Source organism: Perissodus microlepis, chromosome 7, assembly GCF_051167445.1.
Source record: "Perissodus microlepis isolate ML-2025 ecotype Zambia chromosome 7, ASM5116744v1, whole genome shotgun sequence".
Classification (NCBI taxonomy): Eukaryota; Metazoa; Chordata; class Actinopteri; order Cichliformes; family Cichlidae; genus Perissodus; species Perissodus microlepis.
In genome coordinates this window covers 45,893,440-45,905,691 of record NC_140467.1, presented here as the reverse complement: position 1 = coordinate 45,905,691, position 12,252 = coordinate 45,893,440, and the positions used below count along the sequence as shown (strand labels likewise).

The 12,252-nt window shown below is 39.9% G+C and overlaps 1 protein-coding gene across 10 annotated transcripts in view; it reads left to right on the top strand.

The window, feature by feature from the left end:
* add1 (adducin 1 (alpha)) overlaps positions 1-12,209 on the top strand; it is a 28,866-nt gene extending 16,657 nt beyond the window's left edge. For 3 of the 10 annotated variants that reach the window (XM_084935391.1, XM_084935387.1, XM_084935389.1), the window contains exons 11-18: positions 2,141-2,236; positions 2,344-2,436; positions 2,798-2,815; positions 3,811-3,897; positions 4,884-5,034; positions 5,776-6,129; positions 7,095-7,184; positions 9,936-12,209. In XM_084935391.1, coding sequence (XP_084791517.1) covers positions 2,141-2,236; positions 2,344-2,436; positions 2,798-2,815; positions 3,811-3,897; positions 4,884-5,034; positions 5,776-6,129; positions 7,095-7,184; positions 9,936-10,210 — 1,164 coding nt within the window. In that variant the 3' untranslated portion in view covers positions 10,211-12,209. Of the gene's footprint in view, positions 1-2,140; positions 2,237-2,343; positions 2,437-2,797; positions 2,816-3,810; positions 3,898-4,883; positions 5,041-5,775; positions 6,130-7,094; positions 7,185-8,015; positions 8,050-8,597 lie in introns of all 10 variants that reach the window. The other 7 variants (XM_084935394.1, XM_084935392.1, XM_084935388.1 and 4 more) reach the window with 7 other exon arrangements.
* The last annotated feature ends 43 nt before the right edge of the window (positions 12,210-12,252 follow it).

Below are 12,252 nucleotides of genomic sequence, written 5' to 3'. Positions count from 1 at the left end.
CTCAAGGCCTGCATGAGTGGATCTGTTTGGGGCGGGGTTGAAAAAAAAAAGAAAGAAAGAAAGAACTAAAACTTTTGAAATTTGACCTGACCCTTGAATTAATTATCTCCTGTTGGGAAAGTAGGAAATGTTGTGTTGTGAGACTCTTTCTCAGTGAGTATATCGTGTTTACATGTTCATCTCATACTCAACCAACCCAATCCAGCTACTTCCATCAAGATTCCCTTCCTCATCTATCTCCTAGTTTGGCAGCTAACCAGCCAAGCTTGTAACAAACACAGGAATGAAGTCATGAGCTTATGCTTACACATGCCTAGTTTTCAAAGGTTGAATTAAAACATTTTGCATGAAAGCTGAAGATTTGATTTCTGTATTCACCTGCTGCTCATTCAGTTTGGTGCGGAAATGGGTTTTCCCTGCAATCATGCTGAGCATTACCAGGTTTGCGTTACATGGGTTGTTTCTTCACATTAAGAGGAACACATTATTTAGCAAGACACCTAACACTTTGATCCTCAGCTGGGTAAGATATTCTTAGTCTGTGGTGTTGTGACATTCGATTTCTTTGTCCCAACATGGGCGGGTGTCCTCGGGTGTATTTCTCTCTTATCTCTGTCGTCCTTGTTGTTGTGTATCAGCCTGGAAAATGACTTTGGTGATGCCAGCTCACCCCTCACTGCCACTCTCGCTTCGTAAGCCAGCCTCATCGTCTTAGTCACCCACCCAGCCACCCTGTCATGTCTCACTTCTCCCTCACAACTAACCACCCACCCAGCTCCTTATTCCCCTCCACGCCTTACCCTTTTTACCACTTTTTGTTTCTCCATCCTGTGATGTTTTCAGTTCTGGTTTTTAAGTTAAAATAGCATATCAATGATGATGACTAATGAGGGTTTTTTTTGTTGATGAAAGAAGTTGGTTGTAGCACCAGTGATGCTGCTGTGGAGCACAGTGACAGTCTTGTGACCAAAAAATAGCAAAAATAACAAAGTCAGAAATTTAGGATGACTGCTGCTGTGACCTGCAACCCATAGGAACGCAGCGTGATGTGACTCACCGGTCAACACGTCACTTGTTATTAAAAAAACAAATACAAACCCAAACACAACATGGAAGTAAAACCAAATGTTTCTTGGAATCCCAAAGAAGAAAATGAAGTTGAGTCGTCCAAACAAAAACTTGTTTTTGTGACTGCATCGAGGAGGATGATGCAGGGGGGAACAATGCAGTGGAGGGACCAAAGCGTATTAGATCCATGTTATACAAATGATTTGCAATGAACTTATAGCTGCTAGGTCTGCTTAAATCTGTGTATAGGCACCTTTAAACATTTTGTCATTTATTATCTCAAAGGCAGATGAGTTTATACTCACCTAAATAATGTTAAACACGGTGTTTGCTGTAAATCCTTTAAAGTCAGCTCTGATTTCACATTTACCTTCCAACAACCTACTATTCCTTGATCTAAGACAGGGATGTCAGAATCATTACCCCTGTTGTTGTCGCCCCGCTGGGCGGTGTGAGTGCGCAAGTTTATAAATGTGATAACTAGAGAACGAGGCAAAGTAGGATTTTTGAAATTCATACCATAGGTGTATCTGCTAAGTGACCTTAACCTCAGGAGTCAAGGCTCAATTTTTCAGGCCAGTTCTGGCCCACAGGCCTTATTTTTTGACACTTAAGTACTAACCTAAATGATCATTTCCAAACTGATTTAAGCTTCCTGGTCACATTTCATCTCTAGTATGAAATCTAGTAACGTCAGGTATGAAAATCTACCGCTTTATTGTATGTTTAGTCATTCTGTGGAAATGAAGCATCAGTTAACATTCTGTATTACTGGGAAAATCCTGTTATATAATACGTTGATATAGTAGCCTTGGATAGATTATGTTGGTTGTGGTGTAGAGGAGTCCCCTGAATTTAAAGTGGAAAAGGTGCCTCATCATCATTGGTTCACTTTTTTTCCCCCATTCAGACCACTTTACACACATTCAGTTTTGTCAGTTTCAGTTGAGCATGATTCTTGTTTTGTGAAGCCTGCATAGTATTGTCTGATTATATTTTTGTGCTTGGGTTTGTCATGTCATTTCATGTGTCTGGTTTTAGCTGGTTTTAACTCTTTATCTGGTGTTTACAGTGGACAAAGGAAGATGGGCTCCGCCAGGCTGCTGCAGTCAATCAGTTCATCCCACTGAACACCAACCCAAAGGAAGTCCTGGAAATGAGGAATAAGGTATCACAGCTTTCTCCTGTTTGCTTTAAGTGTTTCGTCCTTCTAGGAGCATATTTAACAGGATACTTTTATTGTCCTTTTTATGAGTTGAATATTTTTGTTTGTAGATCCGGGAGCAGAACCTGCAGGACATAAAGACAGCAGGGCCCCAGTCTCAGGTTCTGTGTGCCAGCACTGTGGTCGAACGCTCCTTTAACCAGGTCAGTGTGAGAACTGAGCACTGAAACACCTCACAGCTACAACTCTCCTGACCTGGAGATGAATGTGCACTGTTGAACTAGCTTGATTTGTGTCTGTTAGTGTCTTCTATTGAGATTGGCTCAGTTAAAACAAAATCTTCTACATTCTGTCCAGGTCAGGAGTTTCCCTCCTAAACCAAGAGGCTGCAATGTGTGAATATTGTGCATGAAGCTGTACTGGCCACTGTGAACTCTAACGAAAGACATGGTTGCTACTAAAATCAGATTTATGACAGAATAACTACAAAGAACAAAAATATGTCATCCGTTGTGTTTACCAGAGCATGGGGTGACTTTAACTTTAATTATTCTTTGATCACAGAGAGTGTCAATCTGGCAGGTGAGTAGTAAGTGAGAGAGGCAACCTCATTCTCCTCTCCAAACCTGCCAGCTCAGGCTGTGTCCATATTCATACATTGTCTTTCCTTTGTTTTAATTTGCTTTTAATATTTATTTTGTTTGTAGTAGAGTAATGGTTGTTACCTTACACAACATTTGCAAGCTGGTCTCTTACAATGCTAAAATGATTTCCATGTTATAGTCAAATAATTGTTTTTTTTGTTTTGGTTTTTTAAGTGCATGAGTGAGGGACAAAGCAAAGCAGTGGAAACATCCTAAAATGTTTCCCCCTGCCGTTTGTATGCATGGCTCATCCTTCCTGTCCAGCGTTGGTTTTTAGCTCAGTTAATAGCTCTGGTAAAACAGAGCTCTTAATCGTTTTTGGATTAAGATAATAAAGCTATAGGGGGTAATTTAAAACTTTACCAGTGCATAACTGCTGATTAACTGCTGTTTTGCACTGTGTAGCACCCCCTTGTGTGGAGAGTTTGCCTTTACAGTGCATGTTTCTGGTTCTTTGTTCAGTCACTGCAAGCCTTTTCATAACCCTATGACTATTTGCGGAACCATCTCTCTTTGCATGTATTTCCAATATATGTTTGTATGGAATGGTGTGAATGCAGAGGTGGAAAGTCATTAAACGCAACGATAACTGAAGTATTATTATGAATTCATAGTAAATGAATACAACAAAGTTGGGTTATTTTAAATCAGTTTATGCTCTTTGAGCCTCCTTTTTAAAGCTATGCCCACCAGAGTTGACTTTGTGAGATCCCGTATTTGAACACCTTTAAACACAACACAATACTATACAACTTAACTTTTGTACTGAAATGAGATATAATCATAGTCTTTCCCCCTTTGTGCTTGTGTGTGTGAAAGGTTTGTGAATATTTGCGCACCTCCGTGGCTGCCTGGACCAGTGTTAATCTGAATGTTCTAGTGTTAGAGCTGGGTTTTGCCTCTCCCCCCCCCTCACTGGGTTTACTATTGCAGGACGCCCCTCTGTCTGACTGTACAGACACTATTGATGGCCTTGATGTGTCCGAGGGCTCCTATAGTCCTGCTAAATCTATTAGAAAGGTACTCACTGCTCCAATCACTTTTTTCACACCATTATTCGACCTGTGAGACAGCAGATAGGCAGATATCTGGGACTAATGAGTGATAGTTTAGTGAGAGATTTCAGGGGTTTTTGAATGTTGTGACTGGTTTTCTTCAACTGACAATTTTGTTGTTGGTAAGGATACTTCATGTTCAGTACACTCTGCTGACTCTGTCTGAAGGATGGATATTTTTTCAGACTTTTTTAACCCAAGAGGAGCAGTGAAAAGTGCTTAGATCCAGTAACATTGTGCATTTTACTGCATGTATAACAAATTGTGTGATATATAAACAACTGACTTACAGTAATATTCATCTCAAGTTGTGTATTGTAGTGGTCTGTGCTGTGAATTCCCCACACTCCCTATATGACACAGCTATCTTAACTCATGCACATACATCCTCTGTGTAAGCAAATGGCACATACTTACAATGGGTGGGCGGGCTATGTGTGCAAGGCCCAGAAATGCTTTTATGTGAAATAAAAGGTGCAGGTCGTTGCAACATTGACTGCTGGTTATTGTGAGTGCACAAAGGTTATGAATATTTGCTTTGTAACTATTCTGTTATGCTGTTGGCTTGGACTGCTTGAACTGGACTCTTCAGTGCTTTGCTATATCAAAGCTAATTAAGTCTTAAAAGAATACCAAAGGTTTCTCTTTTCTTATGTGTTCTGTTTTGGGTTTTTCCCTTTTTTGTGCAGTTTTTAATGAGGAAACTTCCTAACTTTTACTTCTGCCTTACATTTATGAATTCATGGCTGATAATGCTAATATTGTGTTTCTGCCTGCGTCTTATCTAATATTCAGACTTCAGACTACATTTTGTTTGTAAAGAACAACTACAGAAATGCAGAAATTTCTACATATAAAATGCCATTTATAGCTTACAGTACGTGGATTTTATTATTTTTTTGATCTGCTGATTGTGCTTTCCCTTCTCCTCCCCTTCTCTGTGTTCTGAAGGGTGAACTGGTGACTGCATCCAAGGCAATTATCGAAAAGGAGTATCAGCCCAAGGTTATCGTCAGCAAGCAGGGGCCCAACCCCTTCACCAAACTCACCGACCAGGAGCTGGAGGAGTACCGCAGGGAGGTGGAGCTTAAACAGAAAGGAGGTGAAGGTGAAGAGCAAAGCAACATGAAATCATTTTAAAAAGTTGCCACCTATAAGTTTCGTCTTAAAGTATCATAAACGTGTATTGGAAGTTTGCTTTACCCGTTTGTATCTAAACATTCAATTATAAACTGTATATCAAAGATGGCTGCAATCACCATGTCATTACCCATCAGTTTGTGGGCTGGAGTTTAGTATTTTGGCCGTTGCTAATTATTTTGAATTTCACCCGCAATGTCATTTTCATTATACAGGTACAGTAAAATTTAGACTGGCGTCACTCGTATGTCCATCAAAAAGTAAAAAAATAAATACATGGACAATAAATGGAGATCATGTCTCGGGGGAAAACGTTAAAGAGTTGAGAAATTTGTTTTCTTAGCGATAAAATCAGACTTGATAACAACGCATAACTATGTGTCTTAAGGAGGGGAAAAAAACATAATTTCACAGCTCCCTTCTTCTATAGTCCCACTTACTTGACCTTCCTCAAGAGATTTGTTATAATTGGGGCAAATCAATAATTTTCCTATTTGTGGTTTACAGAGTAAATAACGTCACAGAAAATATCGGCGCTTTCATGACCTCATAAACATGATTGGGGAAAAAATGTAAACAAGACTTGAAGTACGTTTAAAATCAGCTTATTATTAAAAAAAATCCTACAGAATAAACTTCATACTTGCCATACTGTGATGTTATCTCTCCACACACACACACACGCATTCACACGGATTCACAGTGCAGGGTCGATCCATGAGTAGGGGGGGATCAGCCTCTGCTGTACCCAGCCCGGCACCTCAAACGGCACAGATGGGTCAAGCCTCATCACCTCCACCGTCTGCAGCTGACTCCTCCAGCTTAGAGAAAGCCCAGCCTACAGCTGCCACACCAGCCTCTGAGCACGGCTCCTCTTCTGTCGGCGGAGCTGAGCCATCTCAGAGCGGAGCAGACTCTGCAGGAACAGTGGCAGACGATGTTTTTTCGACTGCAGACGAGGTTTTTTCAGCCCCAGATTCTCCACATAAGGACTTCCACTGTGCTGTGCTGCGAGCCCTCAGCAAGGAGCCCTCGGTGGTAGATGCAGCTAAGGCAGGTCAGGCTCCATGTACACCAGATAAAGTGGAGTCTTGCCTAAACTCTGGCCTTCCACTTTCCACCTCCCCTGCTCAGCCCTGGCCCATCTTACTACATACCACTGCACTGGGACACTGGGAATCCCCCGCCTGCTGTGTTCTCTCCTTCTTCTGAGGGTTTGGAGTCTGCTGCAAATGTTTTACCATGTGCAAGCACCCTCCATACCCACAGTCTAATCTCTGAAGCCTTTGCTTGATTATTTTTTTCCCCACAAATCCCCTGTCTCTGATGTTTTGTCAAAAGGCATCAGAGCGTTGGCAGATCAGATACCTTTCTGCAGTTTGATTGGACGAGGGGCTGAGGAGAGAGGATGCTTAGAGTAAAGTTCATTTTTAACATTCAAACCTTCTGGCTCTTTTTTTTTTTTCTTCTTTTTTCTTTCAGAGTTCTCACTCCTCAAATGCAAAAAATATTATTTAGTTTTATTTATGTATTAATTTTTGCTCTGTAGAATTAACTCTTGATGAAGCTGCATCTGAGCTCAATCATCCAATCAGAGTATCCCGTGTGTGGAGAACAATGGTCATTCTCTTCCTGCTAACTTGTCTTGGATACATCTCTGGTGGTGTCGGCTCTCCCTTCTGTGCATCTAACTAATTTCCATCAAACCTTGATTTGAATCAGGTTCTGGGGATGTTTTTAAGGTTGATTTAGTGGTGTCTGTACCAGGTTTGCAGTGCTTTCTTGATTAAAGCTTACAGCTTTTGTTTATTTTGTTTATTTTTTTTTGTGTGTGTCATCGCCCCTCTCCTTTTGTGTTGCATTATGTGGGTGTTGGCACAGAATGACTCATTGACATAAAAATGTGGCTTTTAACTGTATATTTAGGCAAAAAAAAAACCAAAACAATGATAACTACTGATAACCTTATAATCTGAGGTAATGGCTATTTAATTGTTTAATGTCTACTCGCCTTTCTTCCAGATCCAGGGCAGCTTGTAGAGTCTGAGAACGAGCCCAAAGACCCCAAACCCACATCCACACCACCCAGCACCCCAATCAGAGCAGAGGAAGGTAAGTTAGCCTGCCATACTTGGCTCACTTATTTCCTACCTGGTTCAGCATGGGTTTCTCCAGTTCTGTGGCTGGAAGGTTTGGGTGTTTCTAGGGTCTACAGCGGGAATGCAGAGGCTCCTGCCTATCCACCTGCTTGTCTGTCTCTTGAGTTTGTTGTTGCTGTGGTCTTTAATAATACTACTATAAGTGTTGTGCTTTAATTTCTGTAATAACAGGCCAAGAGGTTTTGTTTATTTCATAAGGAATATTTTCAGGGCTGATAATCTGCCGAAAGCTCAGGAAAGAGTTTGGAAATGCTGTTAATAAAAAGAGCCTGATTATCAGCTTTTGATGGACCATAGGACAGACTCTTTTATTTATTTTCTTCCTCTTGGTCTTTATTACTATTGGATTACACCCATGTCAGTGGTATCATTCCTAATGATACTGGAACTGACCTCTAAAAACAGGAAGTTATTTTTTACATTGAGCAATCTCAGTTGAAGTCATCTTAACGGGTAAACGGGTATCTAGCTTTGATTGCAGGTGTAATCTAATACCAGAAATGTTGTTGCATAACATGTGTCTCTCTGTACAGTATCTCCTGTTCCCCCTTCACTTCCATTCTCCATCTACTTGGGGTCTATGAAGAATGGTTCCCAACCATTCTTTATTTTTGTTAATCTTCTGATATATATATATATATAAATATTTTATATTTTTTTTTATCTTCATTTTACATTTTTGATTTTCCTTTTTTAATTTAACACAGTGCCTGTGGTTTGATCTGCATAGACATTTGTTTCTACTTGTGCTTTTTTCTTTTTTTGTGGCTGCGATTACAATCAGGAGATGGAAATTCAAAAGAGTACCTGTTACCATAGTAAGTATGTACTGTTCCACCTCCTCCACACCTTCATAATTAACCCATCACCCTCCACGCCTGTGTGTGAGCATCAACCCTGTTTTTCCCTTTCCCGCTCTTTGCATGGCTTCAGTAGCAGAGCAGTGTTCTGTGATCTAAACTAACCCCTTTTTGTCGGGGTGTGTGACTGATCAGACAGTTTAGACTCCTCTGAATCTCTTTCTCAGGGGTTGATGGGTTATTTCAGAGCTCCTCACTCATAATTAGTGTTTCAAGTTCATGCCAAGAAAAATGAATGAATGAAAAAAGAATGACATTCACAAAAAAAATTGCAAGATCCTTGATTCTAGTGGAGTAAGTGGAGGATGTTCCTGAAGTAAACCTCACACCGTACTTTCACTGTGTCACATTAACCTCTTTTCTTCCTGTCGACTATTCGCTATCAAACCTCTCTTGCACATTAGCACATTTCTGTAACTGTTATATGACACTGTATGTTTCTGTTCTGGGGAAAAAAACTCAGGTAATGTTTTGAAAATATCTTTTGAATGTCGTTTGTCTTCCAGACGAGTCCTTTACCAGGTACACGAGTGCTTTATTTCTCTTGTGGCTTTCTGAGCAAACTTGCTGTTGGTTTAGCTGGTTGAAGCCAAAAGCTTGGCTGTGTGGTGGTGCTTGGTCTCCATTTTTATCTGTCTGTGTTGTTCGGCCTTATCTGTATACTGACAGACATGAAGATATGCGAAAACTGAAATGCGCTGCTGTTTTCTCGAGTCTTGTTTTGCAGTAGTCACTGTTGCATGCAAACGGTTTTTAAAAAATAATGAAAATCCAGTTGTCATGTCGCTGACTGCAAAGTGTGAGCTTGCAGCAATACTTTTAGGATGCTGTTTGTGCCACTGACCCTTGAAACAGAACTTCTATGATGCAGCACTTTTTTTCTTTTCTTATCTTTTCTTTTTCTTTTTTTGCTGGGAGTGTTGTTTTTTTTTGTTTGTTTGGTTGGTTTTTTAAAAGACAAGAGTTTGTTCAGGTCACTAGAAAAACCTTGCAAAGTCAGTACTGACTTGGAGTTTTAAGGCACTCTCATAAACAAGCTTCCCATTGGCAAAAAAACCCTCACATCATGATGATTATATGGACAAGTTTAGTATTTAGAAATTAAACGGGATGTATGCAAACATCTTATTCCCTTCCCAGCAGCTTGATTAATACTGTACATACTGGTGGCTCCTGTTGATGCTTACTACTTTTTGAGAGCTGATGCAGTGTTGAATTAATTTCCCTTCCCCTGAAAAATACACTAAAATACACTTTAAATTTTTTTTTTATCTTTGCGTTGTGGACGTTTCTCTGATTTGTGCGTGCTCTGTTGTATTTCATTTTGTTTTGTTTGTACACAGGGTACAAATGAACAAGGGAACTGCCCTCATTAAGATTTCCCTGTTTAAATGAAGGTAAAAGAAAGAATGCAGAGTGCTCGCTCAGGCCTGTCAAAGTGATGGAAATGAAAGGAAACGGAGGGAGAAGAATTCCCAATGAGAGCTGTGTTCAGTGCATCTTGGTTGAGGTTTTGCTCTGTAAAAAGCTACAAAGTTGAAGTAGTGGATTATTAGTATTTTTTTTCTTTAAATGTAGTGTGAGTATTGCCTGCACAAGTGTTAGACTTGTGGTCACTGAAGCTTTCTTAGACTAAAGAACCTTAAGTCAGTGTTTGGGATGGTTTTATTATGTCACATAAATAAATGACTGTGTGGACTGCAGAGAAAGGTGGATGCATCTAAACTAGAAAATCGCATGGATTTTGCAGCTTACCCAGTTGTAGTAATAACGCCGCTCAGCAGTCCAGCTCCATTAGTTTGTCTCCTGAGACCACTAACTCTCTCCATCTGCCCCTCCACCAGAGTCCTTGCCAGAACAAACCTTTAAGGATGAGAGTGACGCAGCCACCCTGAGACAGACCCTTCCAGATTTAACACCCGATGACCCTTCAGATGCTCCAGCGCTTCCTGCCGAAGACTCCACCCCCGCCACTGCCGACACAGCCGAGGGGGAGGAAGCCGCTGACGCCGGCGACCAGGAGGGTGACGAGTCTCCCAGCAAGTCCCCCTCCAAAAAGAAAAAGAAGTTTCGCACTCCTTCCTTCCTGAAGAAAAACAAAAAAAAGTCTGAGTCCTAGATTGAAGAATGTTGGATCGGTCCTCACTGCTGGCTCCTGTCTCTTTTTCTTTCTTTCTTCTTCTTTTTGTCTCTGCTTTTTGTCTGATATCATTACACCGTCAAGTTTCAAGCAGGTCACAGTTACACGCCATTACTTTTTTTAAAAAATATATAATTTGCCGCTGGCTTATTAACCTATTTTCCCTTGTGTGTGCCAATTTTGTATACAATGTAAAAAATGAAATGCATAAGGTTTTTAATTAGTAGCGGCTTTTAGTTGCGAGTGAGTGTTGCATTTTGTCTCGTCCACTCCATCTGGCCTTTTATGCATGTCTCTTACTACAGGCCCACATACGTAATGTGAGGTTGTTTTTTTTTTTTAGATTACTACTAAACCACTGTAACCACTAGAATGTATTGGGATTGTATCGAAATATATAAGTGTCTTTCAGCAAAAGCAAAACAAGAAAACATTGAATGCAGACAGAGAAGCTCATACCCTCTCATTTGACTGGTTTGAAACTCTGACAGCGGGAACTACAAATTGCACAGCACTAATTGCATCCCTGAAGCCGTGCGTCCATGTAATTACATGTTCGCAGAGGAAGAGAGCAACACTTCAGTAGAGGATGTGCTCGTGGAAAAAAAAAAATTGTCCATATTTTTTTTTTTTAAATTTAAACCAATCGGTGCATTCGATATTAAACACACCTGGATGTTGGTTTTGCTTCTGTTTTTAAACACTCTAAATACCCACCTGGTTAGGTAGTTGTAAAGTGCTTTCTATTGATTTTGATTTCTACTGATTTGTATTTTTATTTTATTTTTTTTAAAGTGGAATTTTATTCTAATATTTCACAGACAAGCACCATTAAAATATCCATCTGAGGTGCTTGCAAACCTGCAGATGGTGTTTTTTCTGAAGCTTTAGTGTGAGTATAGTTCACAGCGTTGTGTGAGTCAGGAAATGTGGGCAGGCATTGCGCTTAATGATTATTCTAAGGGTTGATGTAATGTATTTGCTACTGGCTTTAAGGCATAAGTATGAAGGAATGTGTAAAAATAAATCTCAGTTTGTGGTTTCCATATTTTTTCTTCCTAAGCTTGGCTTTAATTTTTAGTTTTTTTTTTTAATTTTTATTATTATTATTATTTTTTTTTTTGCTTTTTGCATTTACCTCTGTATAAAGTCTCAATACTACATAATGTGCAAAATTCCAAACTTTATTCTGCATAAACTGTCTTATTTCACTCCCTGAATAGATTGAGCCACGATTACTTCCTGTGAGCACACTGTGAGCCTCCCTTTTTTTCTTTTTCTTTCTTTCCTTTTTTTAATGAACTCAGACAACACTTTGAAATAGTCGGTCATAGATGCAGTTGTTACAGAACTTATAAATGGCTTTCATGAAGCATGTCTGGACCTCTTCGTGTGAAACGTCACGCTGCTCAAACCTACTTTGTCCCTGAATACCTTCACCTGTTTCCAGTTGCACAAAACAAAAAGTTCACTGGAGAAGCGCTTCCGTTCTTGTCAACCTGATGTAATCTGAAGATTGGAAATGAGTTGCGCTTGAGGTTGCAGGGCATTAATATCAAGGCCTATTCCATGCTTTGCTCGACTTGTTTCTCCATCTTGTTTTAACCCACGAGGAGCCAAAAGGCATCACAGGTGCTTTACTTACACTGCTGAACGTATAAGCTGAGAAATCCCGAAGGACTGCATGACAAGAGTGCATCACTATAACTACCCCCTTTAGATATGGCACACTAATTTTAGTGTCCCGATAACAACAAAGCCCCCTGTAGTCCTTTGAGTGTACCATATTCTTTTGTTTTGTTTTGTTTTTTTTTAATAAATTGCTTAATTTTGCTGATTTGTATCCTCAGTCTGAACTGCTTACAGTTTAAATATCTCATCATCATAACATCCACACACTTAACACTTCACTGCTTATTTGTCATGGTTATTTGCCTCCTTTCTACAACCATGAATAAAAATACTACAATTAAAATCACTTTTGTGTTATAGTGGTCATTTACAGGGAATTTCATGGTAGA